Genomic DNA, 19071 nt, shown 5'->3' with positions numbered 1-19071 from the left:
AATATGATCTCTCTTTTTAATTTTCATCAGAACCCTTGCTGCAGCATTTTGAATCAGCTGAAGGCTTTTAACTGCATTTAGTAACGAATTACAATAGTCCAGCCTTGAAGTAACAAATGCATGGACTAGTTTTTCAGCGTCACTGCTAGACAGGATATTTTTAATTTTGGCAATGTTCCGAAGATGAAAGAAGGAAACCCTAGAAATCTGTTCAATATGGGATTTAAATGACATGTCCTGGTCAAAAATAACACCACTGTTTTTTACTTTATTATCGGAGGTCAATTTAATGCCATCCAGGTTAAGGGATTGACTAAGCAGTTTCTTTTTTAAAGACCCCGGTCCAAAGATGACAACCTCTGCCTTGTCTGAATTCAGAAGCGGAAAATGTTAACTCCTCCCGTTAGGTGGCAGCAATGCGCCTTATACACTGATGGCCAACCGCCAAAAACAGGAGAAGAATTTTTAGCTCGTTTATTGGTTTTGCTTCAAAAATTTGTTCTGATCAGCTTTTAGATTCAGACTCGATTTCGTATTCTAGTGCCAAAAGTTTCATTTGTACATCTCTGAAGGTATTTAAGGCTCGACCGTTTTCCAAAAGTACCAAATACATCAGCGTGATCTAATGCACTTTTAATGTTTTCTTTTCTACAGTTGGCTAAATGAGAGCTGATCGGACCAAACCGGAGATGCCACTGGACCCTGTGGGTAAGCGGGTATCCTGCGGGGGGGAACGGGCCACGGTGCGCTATGTTGGGCATGTACCACCGTATGAAGGTAAAATGCGCTGTCACTCTCATTTCTGATTAACAGCGGTTCAGTTGTTTACAAGCGAATTTAGACAAATGATGACATCATGTAAACATTTCATAATTTTGTATCTGGCTTTGGCATTCTTCTACCCAGAATTTAAGTGCTTTGGCCCTTATGTATCATGTATTATGTATTAGCATGTATTATGTTCTCTTCAACGTAAGGGAAGTTCCTGTCCCAAGCTTTTTGACTCAGCTCTCTCTTCACCACAATGCACCAGCACAGCGTCCCCAATACTGCGGCAGCCGCATATAATTTATATCAATAAATTATATATAATTTAAATATAATGGTGCAGGGTTGTTGGGGAGGTTAGGTAAACTACTGAGTGTTAGAGTTTGGCCATTTTAGAATGGGCAATGTGTAGGGGTACTAAGTAAAATAATAAACTGATAAAGTCTGTCCATGTAGAGCCCACTGGTGGCCATTGTTATACTAACAACCACAAGGATTGGGTATACCTCTCTCTGTCAGACTGATTATAACCACTGGAAAAGAGAAGAAGTCGCACAGGTAGCAGAAATGGAGGGTGTGTTTACACCTCAACCATAACTGACCTGGTTTAGGCTAAACCTGACTCCCCCTTACTCCATCCAACAGGGAGGGAGGAAGGCAGAGGTAAAAATAATTGGAGAGTGTTGTTTCCTGTTGCCTTGTGTTAAAGGTGGGTAACTTTAAAATGGGCTAAGTCAATTCAATTGAATCATATAGATTTCAAGTCAGGTACATACATTCCAGTTAATCCTAACCATTGAACAGAGCAGTCAGCTTCAGTTGGATAAAACGTTTTTCTATATAAGGAAACCCAGCAGATTGCATCGAGTCACAGACTTGTAGCAGTCACTCCTCCTGGATGAGCATGTAGCGACAGTGGACAGTCACTGGCGTTGACTTTGCAGCAATCCATCATACTAAGCATGTATATAGTGACAGTGGAGAGGAAAAACTCCCTTTTAACAGGAAGAAACCTCCAGCAGAATCAGGTTCAGTGTGAGCGACCATCTGCCATGACCGACTGGGGGTTTGAGAGAACAGAGCAGAGACAGACAAAGAATACAGAAGCACTGATCCAGGAGTACTTTAAATGGAAAGGAAAAGTAAATGTTAAAGGATGTAGCTCCTTCAGTGGTTTCATCTAAGAAGAAAAAACAGATCAAATCTGAGCCAGTTTTCAAGTTCAGAGTATGAGAGAGAGCATATACAGTTAGTCACAGTAAAATCTCAGTCAGTAGCTATGTCTAGGAGAAAAATAGGGTTAAACACTGAAAGACAGGGCCAAGTGTATCATCGGTAGAAGGTGAGGATTAAGTTGTTGGCAGCAGAAGCTTGGACGATGCCCCACTCCAGGAAGGTGTCACAGGTAGACAAAGAGTCAGGCCAGGTGTAGCTTCTAGTTTTAAGCCTAGCCCTAAAAGTAGACAAGGTGTCTGCCTCACGGACTAAAACTGGGAGCTGGTTCCACAGGAGAGGAGCCTGATAACTAAAGGATCTGCCTCCCATTCTACTTCTAGAGACTCTAGGAACCACCAGTAAACCTGCAGTCTGAAAACGAAGTGCTCTGTTAGGAACGTATGGAACAATCAGATCTCTGATGTATGATAGAGCTAGATCATTAAGGGCGTTATATGTGTGAAGGAGAATTTTAAATTCTATGGATTTATGGATCCTGATGAGCCCATATACATATACATACACACACACACAAACACACACACACACACATATACATGTCCACCATATGGTGCACATATATCGTGTCCTGTGTAGGAGACATATTAACTTACCTGCATTATCTATGTTGTTAGGGCTATGGATTGGCGTGGAGTGGGATAACCCAGAGAGAGGAAAACATGATGGCAGCCATGAAGGAATGCAGTATTTTACATGCAGGTAACCAGTTTCTCTCAGTTTCATTGTTTTGTTTTTTTTTGTTCTATGTCAGTGATTTTAATTTCTTGAAGTTCAGTATTGGCTGGATAATTCCTGTTTTGAAATATAATTTGTACAGTGTGACTTAAAGAGTGGTATCCTTTATCTCTCAGAACTTAATATCCTCTATGCTGTTTGTGTTTTGAGTGTGTTGCTATTTATGTAAATTTTGTTAATAGACTCTGAGAGGCTATTAACAATAGCTACAGCTTCCATGGCTGTTAGGATCAGTGTATGAGGCAGAAGAACATAAAAATAAAACTTGGGATTTTCATCAATACAACCATAAATGATCATGTTCCCACAGTGTATTCACTTAATAATTGGGGAAATATTTTTAGGTCTTTTTTTAAAGTAAGCTTTTGCAATTATTCCAAAATATCTCCTCCAACCATCACATTATGTTGAATAAAAATGTTTTTTTTAAATAGGCCAGGTTTTGGAAACAAACGTGTGCCAGAAATTGAAGTTACATAAAACATATATCATTTATTTTCTTCCTCATTGTTCTTGGAATATTGGTTCAGAACACCCGCATCCGAAACACAAGAATTGTTTGCCCACTGACGTATTTTTGCTGCTCCTCTCAAAATGTAAATTGCTTGGTCCACTTAAATGTAGTGCACAGGTGTGGTGAGGACACACAAGGAAGTAAGGTAAGGTAGGTAAGGTAAGTTTATTTATATAGCGCTTTTCAGTAACAAGACATTCAAAGTGCTGTACATGAGGAAGAACAATTACAATACAATCACAAAGAAAATAAACACAGAAGGTAGATAACAATAATAATCCTTTGGGTTTTATTGGTAAGAGCTGGTCCTAAACCAATCTTTCTAAAGAGGTAATTATATCATTAAGTCCTCTATGTAAAGGAAAGCATCTTGTGCTAAGAGAAAATGATCCTTGGGTTCGCTGGTATAATGCAGTTGTAGTCCCATAATAACAGTCATTTGCATCCATTGAAATTTAACTAAGCAATCACTGAGTTCTGACTAAGGAAGCTGAGTCACTGGTGTAAAAACAGCTTTTGTTCACAAATTTAAAAAAAACTAGTAATATTTTCCTTTCACTGGTAATCCTTCTGAGAAATCTGAAAATCTATGAAAAGGAGAAGAAATGAAATCCACATTTAGGTAAAAAATAAGGGGAAAAAAAATCATATTTCACACTTTATCCCTAGCAGGATACAGTTTGAGACATTGAAAAAAAATAAGAAAAACAAATCTCAGCATGGGAAAGCAACACACATAAGCAAAGATTTTGCAGGGGCATGGTGGAGTCGTGAGGGTGCATATATTTAAGTATGAGCATGTGTGCAAAGAATTACACTGTCAACACTGACGAATGTGCCATTGTCCTTGAAAAAAAAAAGAGATAGAAGTTTTATCACACGGCCATACAGTTCAGTTCACAGATGAGAGGGGTTGCTGGGGCAGAGCGTCGTATTTACAAAACATCCTGGAGAAATGTTTTGATAAGAAGCCTGTGAAGGCCATATCGGGGCGCTTGAATTGGACAAAAAATAAATGTTTTGGTTCAGGTCGGCTGTGATTTTCTGCCTGCCTTCAAAGTCTTACTGGCATTCTCAATTTCAAATCCAAATAGCCAAATTTCTGGTACGTTCCGTAGTTCTTGAGCATTCAACTTTCTCCAAGATGAAATCATATCACCTTTGAATCCGGAAAACGTAGCCAGCCTGCGATTCTGTTCAAGGATCGCGTCCAGCTTGCGATTCTGCTCTCTTACCATTTCAGTCTGAGTGTTGAGAGCTCTATAGAGCCCTTCAAATATCCCAGGCAGCTTTGGAGTGCTTTGAACAGCTGCTGATGTTTTACAAATCTTTCGATAAGCCAGGTAACCGCCAACTCCAAAAAGCAGAAATCCTGTTATCAGAAATCCAATTATGTACAAATCTTCCACGTCCTCGACTTACATTATTATCAGACACACAATCTTCCTCTGCTGCCAGGAATCCATTGCGTATCCGGCGAAGAACGTCTCGTCTGGACAAGAGGGTTCCCTTTTACCCTGACTTCCCGTCGAGAAAATTTGATCAATTGCGTTGAGAGACAAGCTGACCAAATCCATAATGAACAAATTAGGAGGATATACGAATAGAGGCTCTTAGAAGAACATGGACAAAAAGCTGAAGCAGGGCAAAAATGGGGGAGGATCATGGAGAGAGTGGAAAAGCATCTGATTTCACCGAGAGCAGAAGAGAAAAAAGTAGAGCAGAAGTAACGTGAATCTAGAGAAAGGTAGGAAATAGCGTACCCATTAATGTCACTGCCAAGAATCACTGTTCACAGTAGGATTCCACATCACCTTGTTCCAGGTCGTCAGACACTGCTTGAACTTGTATGATTAAGAGTGTAAAAGGACGACATCCACCAGTGAAACATGTGACTTCCTGTTCTAAGTGGGTAGGGCTAAAGTGGTGTCAGCAAACCGAGAAAGTTTGCTGCAGTTGTGGCCATGTTTGTGGAAGTCATTACACATTCTAAAAGAAGGTCATAAGCTATGTTTACATGGACATAACTAATTGTAATAAATGGCCGATCGGACTAAAAATCTGTCATGTAAACATGTCAGTTGAAATATTCTGATCGGATTTGGCAGGATCGGAATGAAATTGTAATCCAAATGAGAGGGGTTGTTTATGCCGATTGACAGTTCGATCGACATGCATGCAAATGCTTGACAGGATCAAGTTATTCTGAATGAGGTAAACTCACCTGAGCGCGCAAATGCATCCAGCATCATCGTGATGTAGTTCCGTCTTGAGTGGCTAGTCGCTCTGGCAAAATATTCAGATTGGCAAGTTTACATGACACATTTTTAGTCCGTCCATTTTATTCCGATTACTTATGTCCATATAAAAGGTACAATCCGATTATATTTTGTTTTTTAATCCGAATACATTAAAAAACAAAACCGCAACCTTAACGTGGTGGAGGGGTTTGAGTGCTGAAATGATCCTTGAGGGTATCTTGTCTGGAGCTTAAATGCCCCTGGTAGGGTCTCCCATGGCAAACGGGCTCTAGGTGACGGGTCAGACAAAGAGCGGTTCAAGACACCTTCATGAGGACCACAAAATCGAGGCACGTGACGTCACCCGATACGTCATATCGACACACAATTTATTGTGTGTCGATATGACGTGCTGGCCATTGTTTTGATAGCAGTAGCATCGTGCCTTCTGCTTACATGTTAGTGCTGTGTGCTTGCTTTTAGCTCCTTGAGGACGTAACCGTACTGTATGTTTTGAATAGTAGTATCACATAAACAGTTTTGCATTGATTTTGTCAATTTTACCTTGTTTCTGCACTGCTGATCATTTTATCTCTGTTATCAAACTACAAAAATGGCTGAACGGGGTGAAGTGGAATTCTCTGCGACCTGGAGGCTGGAGGGGTGTGAAGTGTGTTGGTAGAATTTAAACACACTGCACCAAAATGTGTTGCTCTCAGATATACCTCAGAACAAAGTAAAAGGGGACCTGTGGAGCTACAATAACAATGATCTCAGACCAAACGTTGCAGTTCCACTTTATATAGACCACAACTGAATGATTTAAATATGAAAAGGAAGGACTTAAAAGCATGATATGTTCCCTTTAATTCAAATTCAAAATTCAAAAATACTTTATTAATCCGAAGGGGAAATTAAATGTTGTTGGAGCTCATATTATGCAGGTTTTTTCAAAGAGTCATTGTAGATGCTGGTGGCTGTGGGCAGGAAGGATCTCCTGTAGCGGTCTGTCTTAAAGCAGATTTGAAGAAGCCTCTCACTGAAGACAATCTGTTGTTGTACGACAGTCTCATGAAGAGGATGCTCATGGTTTTTCATAATGTTATTCATTTTATGAAGAATACTTCTTTGTACAATGATCTTGAGAGGTTCCTGAGGAGTCCCCAGAACAGAGCCACCCTTCTTTATTAGCTTGTTGAGCTTGTTCAAGGCCCTTGCTCTGATGCTGCTCTTAAAATCTACAACAATCTCCTTTGTTTTATTCATGCTCAAGATAAAATGATTGTTTCTACACCACGCCATAAAGCAGTCCACCAGCTCCCCGTACTCAGCTTCTTGTCCATCTCTGATCCACCCCACGACTGCAGAATCATCCGAGTATTTCTGCAGATGACAGGAGTCTGTCTTGTACTGAAAAGCAAACTGAAGTAGGTCCTGATAGTTTATTGTTTGCTTTAATTCTTTGTTAATTATTTTGTGTAAAATTATAAATATATCTTTGATTCATTTGTTTATAATTTTGTAAACATAGTGTATGCTTAAACGTTTTTATACAAATTTGAAAGAGTTGTCCAGTACACTGCTTTTAATGCAGGCATGTGTTCTGTAGTCCCTATTCATATCATTATTTTTTTCTGAAACAAGTGAATAAATATATTTTCATAGTATATATTTCTTTCTCCATGTTTAACAGCGATTATAATGTTTGTGATAATGAGAATGATGATCTGTCTAGTATTCTGTTTTGTTATTTTACGTGTGTTTTTACAGTTTGTTTTTGCAGTTATTATAATAGAAAGTTTTACTGGTATTGGTTTTGCATTTTGCATCTTTATTCATAAACTTTTGTTAACTTTTTGACTGTTTTGTGTATTTTGTGTGGATATTCACACAATCGTGTTCTTGTTTCTTTTTATCATTGATATGAGACTAACAGATTTCCAGAAAAACGCCCCGAAGCAACGCAAAGTTAACACACCTTGAATGGGCCACCTGTAAAAATTTGAGCAAAAATCAGAGCAAAAAAATCCTTAAACCCACATGTTTTTGAATCGTCGCCTCTTGCAAACCGTTGAAGGTAGAGACATGAGCTTTGCACCAATTAATCTTCAGACCTAGCTGGCGCTCACAGTGAAGGAATTATTTTGATACCTTTTATCGTTTTGTCAAAAAAAAGGTTTGTTTAGGAGTACCAAATCTGTCCTTCCCAAAATCACTTGAAATTGAAAAATTTCAAAATAAGAACTTTTCTACACTGTCACATCTCCTACACGGATTTATGTAGACACATGAAAATCGCAAGCATGAATCAGAGCGATAAACCTTATAGTTTCCGAGTCATTAGACGTTGTTCGAGAGCATGTTTAGGTATTATTGTCTTTTTCTCCAATTTTCCCTTCCTTTTCAAGTCAGTTTTATTTATATAACGCCAATTCACAACACATGTTGTCTCAAGGCACTTCATAACAGTCAGGTACATACATTCCAATTAATCCTAACCATTGAACAGTGCAGTCGGAGTTAGCTTTTTATTCAAATTGGATAAAAAGTTTTTCTATCAAAGGAAACCCAGCAGATTGCATCCAGTCAGTGACTTGCAGCATTCCCTCCTCCCGGATGAGCATGTAGAGACAGTGGACAGTCACTGGCATTGACTTTGCAGCAATCCCTCATACTGAGCATGCATGTAGCGACAGCGGAGAGGAAAAACTCCCTTTTAACAGGAAGAAACCTCCAGCAGAACCAGGCTCAGTGTGAGCGGCCATCTGCCACGACCGACTGGGGGTTTGAGAGAACAGAGCAGAGACACAAAAAGAACACAGAAGCACTGGAGTACTTTCTATGGGAAGGAAAAGTAAATGTTAATGGATGTAGTTCCTTTAGTCGTTTCACCTAGAAAGAAAGAACAGATAAACTGAGCCAGTTTTCATGGTAAGAGTCTGATAGAGAGCACATAGAGTTTGTTACTGTTAAGCTCAGTCAATCATCATGTCTAGAAGAGAGAAAGGGTTAAACACTAAAAGACAGGGCTATGTGCATCATCAGTAGAGGGTGAGCATTAAGTTGTTGCCAGCAGAAGCTTGGACGATTCCCCTCTCCAGAAAGGTGTCACAGGTAGACACAGAGCCAGGCCAGGTGTAGCTTCTAGGAAGAGAATAGAGAGAACAAGGTTAAAAGCTGAAATAACAGCAAATAATGCAAAATTGGAGAGTAGTGTGAGAATGTAGCGAAGAGGGTGAAAGTGGTCGTTATGTCCTCCAGCAGCCTAAGCCTATAGCAGCATAACTACACAGATAGTTTCAGTTCAGATTATTTAGTTAAACAGCGCTTATTTACAACAATGTTGTCTCAAGGCACCCCAAAAAGGGTCCCACTGATGGTCATTGTTATACTAAAAACCACAAGGATTGGGATACCTCTCTGTCAGACTGATCACAACCATCAGAAAAGAGAAGGGGTCACACAGGTAGCAGAAATGGAGGGTGTGTTTGCACATCAACCATAACTGAGATGGTTTAGGCTAAACCTGACTCCCCCTTACTCCAACCAACAGGGAGGGAGGAAGGCTCCCTCCCTGATAAACTATGCCACTCTAACTATAAGCTTTATCAAAAAGGAAAGTTTTAAGACTAGCCTTAAAAGTAGACAGGGTGTCTGCCTCACGGACTAAAGCTGGGAGCTGGTTCCACAGGAGAGGAGCCTGATAACAAAAGGATCTGCCTCCCATTCTACTTCTAGAGACTCTAGGAACCACCAGTAAACCTGCAGTCTGAGAACAAAGTGCCCTGTTAGGAACATATGGAACCATCAGATCTCTGATGTATGATGGAGCTAGATCATTAAGGGCTTCATATGTGAGGAGGAGAATTTTAAATTCTATTCTAAATTTAACAGGGAGCCAATGAAGTTCATCAGAACTCTTGCTGCAGCATTCTGAATCAGCTGAAGGCTTTTAACTGCATTTTGTGGACACCAAGTATTGTGCCTTTTAATATTATATTTTTAACAAAAAAGTGTTATTCTCGTTCCCTTGTCCGTTCTGAGAAAAACGGTCCAAGAATAACGTCGATAGCCCTTACGGTTTCCGGGTTATGGGCGGTAGTTCGGGAGCATGCACCTCCATGTTAAAAAGCCAGGCCAGGGGCAGACACAGAGTGTCCTGCTGCGTGAGTAAGAAACGGCAGGTGTCAAGTTACACTGATACTCTTTGCTGATTGGCTGATTCACTCCTCACTGTTCTATTTATAGCTCTGTGTATCTCCTACTATATATGTCTGTATGTGACTTCTCTCCCTGTCTCACACTTAGACTCACACACACACGCACGCACACGTGCACACACACACACACATTTATGGATTAGCATCTTTTTGAGAACTTTGCATCGACTTCCATTCATTTTCATTTATTCCTATGGCCTAAACCTTACCCTACCACTAACCCTTTGACCATCTTTATTGGAGGCAACTACATGGCGGTCATTTTGTGTTAGGTACTTGGGTACTACTTCCCCATACTTTCAGCTAGAAACTCCATTCAAATATGTCGTGACCCCAAATGGGTCACATATTAAGCTATCTTCAAATGATTCAGCTTTTTGATATCTCTTACTGTTTTTCTAAAATCGCGATTTAAGTTTTATGCAACTTTTCACAAGATTTCATTTTCACAATGTAATCCAATGACGGAATTCTCCAACTGTCACAGTGTGCACTTAGTTGTTTAAACTTGTTGTTTTCTACAGAAATACAGAAATAATGTATGCATCAAAACGTAACTATCTTTCTGCTTTCAGGAAAATATAATTGTCATTGCCATAGGTTTTATGGTTTTCTTTAAAACACTCCCTGAGTGCATGCATGTCACACCTCCTGACCCATTGGGATCAATACAAAATATAAGAAAAGGGAGGACTACGACTCTCAGTGAAGAGGGTCGCTTTCGAATCGCCCATTCTCCTAAATGGCAGCATGTAGAGACATGAGCCTTGTCAGTTCTTTTACTTCAGTGGGCCCTCTCACTCACAGTTCAATAATTATTTTGGTCATCAGTCAGTCATTTTCTACCGCTTATTCCATAGTGGGTCGCGGGGGAGCTGGTGCCTATCTCCAGCAGTCTATGGGCGAGAGGCGGGGTACACCCTGGACAGGTCGCCAGTCCATCGCAGGGCAACACACAAACAACCATGCACACACTCGTTCACACACCTAAGGTCAATTTTAGAGTGACCAATTAACCTAACAGGCATGTCTTTGGACTGTGGGAGGAAGCCGGAGTACCCGGTGAGAACCCACGCATGCATCAACTGCGCCACCGTGCAGCGGGGCTGCACGGTGGCGCAGTTGATGGATACTAGATATTTCTTTTAAATAAGAGGTGCTTGTTTGAGGTAATACATCCCATATTATTCAATGGAGAAGGAGATCAACAGTTTCCAACTGCCACTTACAGTGCCTTGCGAAAGTACTCGGCCCCCTTGAACTGGTCAACCTCTTGCCACATTTTAGGCTTCAAACATAAAGATATAAAGTTCTAATATTTTGTGAAGAATCAACAACAAGTGGGACACAATCGTGAAGGGGAATGAAATTTATTGAATGTGTCAAACTTTTTTAACAAATAAAAAACTGAAAAGTGGGGTATGCAATATTATTCGGCCCCCTAGCGTTAATACTTTGTAGCGCCACCCTTTGCTGCAATTACAGCTGCAAGTTGCTTGGGGTATGTCTCTATCAGTTTTGCACATCGAGAGACTGAAATTCTTGCCCTTTCTTCCTTGCAAAACAGCTCGAGCTCAGTGAGGTTGGATGGAGAGCATTTGTGAACAGCAGTCTTCAGCTCTTTCCACAGATTCTCGATTGGATTCAGGTCTGGACTTTGACTTGGTCATTCTAACACCTGGATACGTTTATTTGTGAACCATTCCATTGTAGATTTGGCTTTATGTTTTGGATCATTGTCTTGTTGGAAGATAAATCTCAGTCACAGTCTCAGGTCTCTTGCAGACTCCAACAGGTTTTCTTCCAGAATGGTCCTGTATTTGGCCCCATCCATCTTCCCATCAATTTTGACCATCTTCCCTGTCTCTGCTGACGAAAAGCAGGCCCAAACCATGATGCTGCCACCACCATGTTTGACAGTGGGGATGGTGTGTTCAGGGTGATGAGCTGTGTTGCTTTTATGCCAAACATATTGTTTTGCATTGTGGCCAAACAGTTCGATTTTGGTTTCATCCTACCAGAGCACCTTCTTCCACATGTTTGGTGTGTCTCCCAGGTGGCATGTGGCAAACTTTAAACGAGACTTTATGGATATCTTTGAGAAATGCCTTTCTACTTGCCACTCTTCCATAAAGGCCAGATTTGTGCAGTGAACGACTGATTGTTGTCCTATGGACAGACTCTCCCACCTCAGCTGTAGATCTCTGCAGTTCATCCAGAGTGATCATGGGCCTCTTGGCTGCATCTCTGATCAGTCTTCTCCTTGTTCGAGATGAGAGTTTAGAGGGACGGCCATGTCTTGGTAGATTTGCAGTGGTCTGATACTCCTTCCATTTCAATATGATTGCTTGCACAGTGCTCCTTGGGATGTTTAAATCTTGGGAAATCTTTTTGAATCCAAATCCGGCTTTAAACTTCTCCACAACAGTATCTCGGACCTGCCTGGTGTGTTCCTTGGTCTTCATGATGCTCTCTGCGCTTTGAACAGAACCCTGAGACTATCACAGAGCAGGTGCATTTATACAGAGACTTGATTACACACAGGTAGATTCTATTTATTATCATCAGTCTTTTGGGACAACATTAGATCGTTCAGAGATCCTCACTGAATTTCTGGAGTGAGTTTGCTGCACTGAAAGTAAAGGGGTCGAATAATATTGCACGCCCCACTTTTCAGTTTTTTATTTGTTAAAAAAGTTTAACACATCCAATAAATTTCATTCCACGTCACGATTGTGTCCCACTTGTTGATTCTTCACAAAAAATTTGAATTTTATATCTTTATGTTTCAAGCCTGAAATGTGGCAAGAGGTTGACCAGTTCAAGCGGGCCGAGTACTTTCGCAAGGCACTGTAACTGTCACCGTGGAGCTGCAGAGGTAAAGCGAGGAGATGGAGAATGGTGGCGAAAGCCAGTCTGTCTCTCTATCATTTTGTCTTTCTTTGTCTTTTAACTGTCTGTGCCTCTCTCCCTCTCTGTCTTTCTACCTCCTCTATATGTCTTTTTATGTTGTTGTCTCTGTCCTTTTATGTTGGCTATCGACTGTTCAAACTTGTTAGTGCCCATTGCTGAAACATGCCATTCCCTTAATCTTTGCCCATAAATGCGGACTTCTTTAAAAAAGTATTTTGAGGCATTTGTCAAAAATGTCCTGAACCAGACTTGTGTAAATAAAACAACATCTTTAAGTCTCCAAATGTGATTTATCATTTCAACAGCAGTTTTAAGTTTTAGTTCATCTTCTTAAGCAACCCTTTTGTTTAATTTTATGCTTATTCATCTTTCCTGCTGGCATTTCTTTCTTGCTTTATTTACATTTCTGCGAATTGTATTACATTTGAATCATTGTTTTGAACAAGGAGTTTTGAGGTAACTACAGCTTGTTGAGCTGTTTGTATATTGCAGTCTTTTTATTTAAGCAGATCAGCCTAAAGTTTTAGTTTTCAAATTTTTCTGCTAATTCATTACATTTCAGCAAATTATCTGCAGTTTAGCTTCTTTCACTCAGTTTTCAGCTGAAGAATTTAGCTTACAGCATTCTCACTGCATTTTTGCAGGAAATGCTATTTTTTCTAGTTTAAAATGTATTGTTAATAAATCAGATACATTTGCCCACGTTTTGTAGTGGGCAAATAGATGTTTGGTGGATTTTCACAAACCCCTAAACAGCCTCTTGTGGTAGCAGCCAGTATCTCCAAGCAGATAGCGGGAGAAGAGGAAAAAGGCAGATAAGAGAAACATGCTATAAAGGGCCATTAGTGTGAACATAAAAACATGAATTCAAGATGAAAATACTTGAGTATTTGTTGAGTGTTGTCTGTCAATGTGATGGAGAGACACATGTAGAAGTAGCAGGGGCAATTTGTCAGAATGTTTTGAAACAATTATCTTACACACCTTCTGTTTTATTTAAGCAAAAACCTTGGTACTGTTGTTGCATTCTGACAAAATTTAATAAAATGGCAAACAATCTTTCATATCCAGAAAAAAATGTGTAATACAGATAACATTAACTGTAATATAAAAACCAAATATTACAGATGCCCATTACTTTATTAAAACATTTTTTTTTAAACTGCTGCAAATCAGAAGTGTCTCCATAATTGCATCCAGTCTTTTCCTTGGATATATCTGCAATAGGAAAATGTAGATTAGTGTAATCTTAATTTTGTTGATCTGGGCTGCCACTTCAAATTAACTATGGAGCACTGCTGTTCCTGCAATGAATAATTAGCATATCTTTGTTTCAAAACAAAATGTGTTCCAAATAATGTGGAACTGATCCTTCCAGATGCCACACATGGCTATACTAGCTATACTGGGGTCGTGGCCTTAGTTGTACTGTTGTTGCTCAAGTCTGACTGGACGAAGAATGGTAAATGGACTGAATTCATTAGAGAATTAATCAAATCTTGCTTTAAAATGTGATTTAGTCTGGAACTTTCGCTTGGCCCTCAATGGTAAACTGGCCTGGAGAGTTTAGTTTAATTTAATATCAGACAGTGAGTAAAAAAAAGGTTATGGTGTCTGCTTATACAGGTATGTAAATAACTAGTTTCAGTTGTGTATGGCAGTATAGAGCTCTAACGCTCTTGCTACTAAATAGTGTGACGAGCCAAAAATTATTTGATACCCTTCCTTGGCTGATGTATGCTACATAGCCAAATTTAGAGCAAAGCGATGGTGATGCTTTTATTTAGACAGAAACACAACAATGTATCAGGGGTATAAAAACTACTTTGAATTTTTTTTTTTAAAGAACAACAACCATTGGCACCTCAAAATATAGCATCTTCTTTGCATGTTTTGGGTAAAATGCTATAAGATAATTATGCTGTAATTCATTGTATGCCTTTTGAGTCTCTTTTGCAAGAAGCCCCGGGTAGTGGTTATGGTACTGAATTGCCCACTTGCTTACTTTAAGCACCTACACAGAATTGACTATGAATTTGGCAACATTTATTTATCAACTTATCTTCAAACAGCGATTACATCTAGAAGCAATATTTGCTATAAGTTTCTTCAGAGTGCTACATTAGAGTTTTTATGCTGCATGTGCAATGCCCAGCATTGTCCTAATATTCAGAAAGTAAGCAAAACTGTGTAATGAATCCATATTGTTAAGTTAATTTGAAAAACTGAAAAAGAACACATTTTAAGAGTAATATTTTTATAAGTGAATTAGTAAATAAATAAATGTTTCTTTTTCTTCTCTTAGAAATCCTAAAGGAGGGTCCTTTGTCCGTCCAGTGAAAGTGAGTTTTGGAGTGGACTTCCTGACTGCTTTTTATATGACCTATCAATTTAGCACAGAGAAGGTGCTGAGCGAGGAGATCTCTATTTCCTCCAAGAGGCTCGAGTGGTTTGCTGTTCAGGAGCGAAGGTACTTACATCGTATTTCCATGGTGTTCAGTGAGATATGCTCTTTTTTATGGAATTATTAGCTGATCAACTTCCTGTTTTAGATGGATATTGAACAGCTGGAGGGTGTTGTTAGACACAAAAGGTAAATGAAGCTAGAAAAATATTTCCACGATCAAAATAACAAACAGTTACCACTTACCACTGCTTATGTAAACAGGAGAAATTGGAATTAGATCGGACAGACACATGTCAAGAAATGAAAATGTACTATTAAAATGGCAGAATACAGCTCTGAGGCAACTGACAAGAGATGTTACTTAGAGAGATATACCTCTCAAAAAACAACTTCCTTGGACCCAAAACACCTTGGGTTTAAAAGTGGCCGCTCCACCAAAATGGCTCTGCTGGCTATGACAGAAGCCTTAAAAAAAGCCTGAGTTACAGCCGAGTTCACAGTACATACCCTGCTTGAATTTATCAGCTGTGTTTGACACCGTCAACCTCTGCATTCTTTTGTCCATACTGTTTGTTATGGGTGTTGGACCATTTGTTCGCTACTATATCTCCCAGTGTCATCTGCTACTATATATTCCAGTATGGTCTGCTACCTCACCTCCCATCAGGAATTGCAGCTCTGATGTCACAGTGGACTGTATAAGGACACCGGAGACACCCACCTTTGCTTGCAAGAATAGGAAGACTTGCAAAGTTTTACTTTACCGATCGAAGACGTGGATTTAACACGTAACCAAGCAAAACCCACGGAGGTTTTCCAAGGAGACGAAAATATCCTCTTTGTTTTTTTGTTCCATTCGACTGCTGATGGTCCGTCATGTTTTTCCCCTTTTGTCAAAGGAGGAAGGCCGGCCGTCTTTGAGTTTGTTATGGATGCGTAACTAACTCCCCCCCTCTCTCCCTCTGCTCCAGAGAAGATGACACCAAGTAATCCCGTTTTGTTTTATTTCTATTAGAAATAGCTTTGGCAGGATAGAGTAGGATTTTAGAGCAATTTAGAATCGCCGAATATAGTCCAATGTGTTCTAAGTTGTATGTGCATGCAATGTCTTATTGAAACTTTGATTGCTGTTGGACTCTGAAAGCCGCTGCGCATTAAAGCTGTGCGTGTCTCACTGTATTTGTACACCTGAGCGCAGACTCAGGTGAACTTAAAGTTGGACTCCTAGAACCTCATGGTGGAATACTCACTATTCCATTGTCTTCAATCTTCGTGTTTTTCCACTGGTTGCCGCCCAAAAGTTTTTGACCCCGTGTGTTCAACTGAGCTCCAACTTTGGGGGTTTTATGACTGCATCCTGGTGGAGGCCGCCTCCAAAGCTTTGCTCAGTACCATATTTTCTCTTGTTTTGCCATAACTGCTGGTTTGACTTCATACACACTCAATGTTGTTTTATCTTGTTTAGTAAGTTATTTTACCCCTTTTGTGTAGAATTTTTGCATGCTTGATTAGGTGAAGATTATTGAATCAGAATAGCGAGGTGTATCAGGGCTGTTGATTTAATAAATATTTACGTAGATAAAGAGAACGCGTTTGTGTTTATTTTGAGCAAGAGTGATTTGTCTGTCAAAATAAGGTCAAAGTTACCCCACCTTCGGTGAAGCGGTTGATTACACAGTGACATCTAGTAATAGTTATCAATTATTGCTGAGAATTTAATAATTGTAATTATTAAGGGCTTCGAGCCATAATTACAATACCAGGGGACATCTCTGATTTCGATTAGTAAGTAATGATTTTTGGTTAAGAAATAAATTTTTTTAAATTAGGATTTTAAATTATAATTCTTGATAAATATGAATTAATCAATAATCCTAATTCTTACATGGGTGTCACAGTAAAAGCACACTCCTGGTTTGAACCTAACTGTACCTCACCGGTTGGTCACACTTCTGCAGCACAAATCTCAGATGGCTTCTTTGACATAAAAATGGATTAAAGTCCACCATCATCCCAGTACCCAAGAAACCCACATTTACAGGATTAAATGACTACAGACATGTCGCCCTAACATCTGTGGTCATGAAATCCTTTGAGCGACTGGTATTGAAGCACCTGAAGGACATCACAGGCCCCCTGGTGGACACTGCAGTTTGCTTACCGGGCAAAAAGGTCAGCAGATGATGCGCTCAACTTGGGACTACACTTCATCCTGCAACACCTCAACCACCCAGGGACATACGCCAGGATCCTGTTTGTGGACTTCAGCTCGGCCTTTAACACCATCAACACGGATATCCTCCAACAGAAGCTCACCCAGCTCAAAGTCCCAGCCTCCACCTGTAAGTGGGTCACCAGCTTCCTGGAGGACCGGCAGCAGCAGGTGAGACAGGGGAGCATCTTCTGCACAAGATCAATAAGCACTTGCGCATGTTCTCTCCCCACTCCTCCTTCTTCACAAAAAACTGCAACTCAACAGACCCGTCTGTGAAACTACTGAAGTTTGCAGATGACATTACTGTCATTGGTCTAAACCAGGACAATGATGAGTATGCATAAAGACAGAAGGTGGATCGGCTGGTACACTGGTGTGGTTAAAACCACCTTGAACTTAACTCACTCAAGAATGTGGAGATGATGGATTACTTTCCTAGAACACTGCCCCCACACATGCCCCTCACCATCCTCAACAACACTGTCTGCTGTGGACCACTTCCAGTTCATAGGAACTACTATTTCTCAAGGCCTTAGATGGTCCTCACACATAGACAATGTTCGGAAGCAGGCCCAGTAGAGACTGTACTGTTTTTCTAAAACCAGCCACCACAGTAACAGTTTCTTCCCCCAGGCTGTTTCTCTGATGAACACTTGACAGTCAGAGTTCCAAAACAACGCCATGCATACTTGGACTGATCTAATATTATCTTTTCTGTAGATTCACACTTGTGTATATATGTATGTTTTAAAGATATTTAATTTTTTTTGTTTCCATTTATATTGAAAAAAATAAAATTGAATCTTCACTGAGAGCAAAGTGTGCCGGAGTCAAATTCCTATTGTGTATGCACTAACTTGGCAATAAAGCTGATTCTGATTCTAAAACGGAATTGCTTCTCTTCCTATGCAAACCAACCATGCAAAACAATAAAATGAAACCCTATCTCTTACTCCATCATAGGTAGCTAGAAACTTATGTGTCATGATCGTTGACTATCTGACCTGGCATTGTCAAGCCTAAGGAAAATCAGGCCAAACCTAATCCAACATGCCACCCAGCTCCTGGTACAGTCTCCTGTCAACTCGTGCCTTGAATACTGCAAAGCCCTCTTAACTGGTGCTGTGAAACCTCTGCAGATGGCCTGGAACCTGGCAGTGCATCTGATCTTCAATCAGCCTGAATAAGCAAACGTCACCCCTCTGTTCATCGGGCTCCACAGGCTACCCTAAGCAGCCTGCATTAAAATCAAGTCACTGATGTTAGCCTAAAAAGTGCTTAATTGAACAGCTCCCATCTACTTAAATCCTCTCGCAAAGGCTTAAGTAATAACTCGGTCACTCCAATCATCAAGAAAGTGTTAGCTAGCTGTGCCTGCACCAGCCTCAAGACAATGGGTCGTTCCACGCTGGTGTACCTGCCGAGCACTACCAGAACAGGGGCATTCCAGTCTATCTTGAAGACACTCTTGAAGACCCAGTTCTTCAGCTCTGAAGAACTGGTTCATTTTGATGTTAACTGTATTGGTATATCATTTGTAAGTCACTTTGGATAAAGCGTGTGCCAAATGCAAATGCACATAAACATGTTTTTTAATTGTAAATTTTATCAATTGTCACTACAGGTTTGAGAGTCTTCCATCAATTGTGCTGAACCATTGTGAAGTCAATGGACCAGGGGCACCTGGAGAAATCAGGAAAACAACACCTAGTATTCCTTCTTCGGCTCAGAAGGTAGAGCAGAGAATGTGTCCACCCAGGTGGATTGCAAAATTATTCTAGTCAAAGTAGAATTGGTTGGCTAATATAATGTTTTTAGCATTT

The 19071-nt window shown here is 40.1% G+C and overlaps 1 protein-coding gene across 4 annotated transcripts in view; it reads left to right on the top strand.

Annotated features, from left to right (window-relative positions):
* The first annotated feature begins 417 nt into the window (after nucleotides 1-417).
* Nucleotides 418-19071, top strand: part of tbce (tubulin folding cofactor E) — a 99023-nt gene continuing 80369 nt past the window's right edge. For 2 of the 4 annotated variants that reach the window (XM_047372750.1, XM_047372748.1), the window contains exons 1-5: nucleotides 418-572; nucleotides 655-777; nucleotides 2619-2703; nucleotides 14932-15096; nucleotides 18873-18958. In XM_047372750.1, the coding sequence (XP_047228706.1) occupies nucleotides 663-777; nucleotides 2619-2703; nucleotides 14932-15096; nucleotides 18873-18958 (451 nt within the window). In that variant the 5' untranslated portion in view covers nucleotides 418-572; nucleotides 655-662. Of the gene's footprint in view, nucleotides 573-654; nucleotides 778-2618; nucleotides 2704-14931; nucleotides 15097-18872; nucleotides 18982-19071 lie in introns of all 4 variants that reach the window. The other 2 variants (XM_047372749.1, XM_047372746.1) reach the window with 1 other exon arrangement.

This window comes from Girardinichthys multiradiatus, chromosome 8, assembly GCF_021462225.1.
Source record: "Girardinichthys multiradiatus isolate DD_20200921_A chromosome 8, DD_fGirMul_XY1, whole genome shotgun sequence".
NCBI classification, from domain to species: domain Eukaryota; kingdom Metazoa; phylum Chordata; class Actinopteri; order Cyprinodontiformes; family Goodeidae; genus Girardinichthys; species Girardinichthys multiradiatus.
The sequence above is the reverse complement of the archived record's forward strand: the minus strand, read 5'-3'. Positions and strand labels throughout refer to the sequence as shown.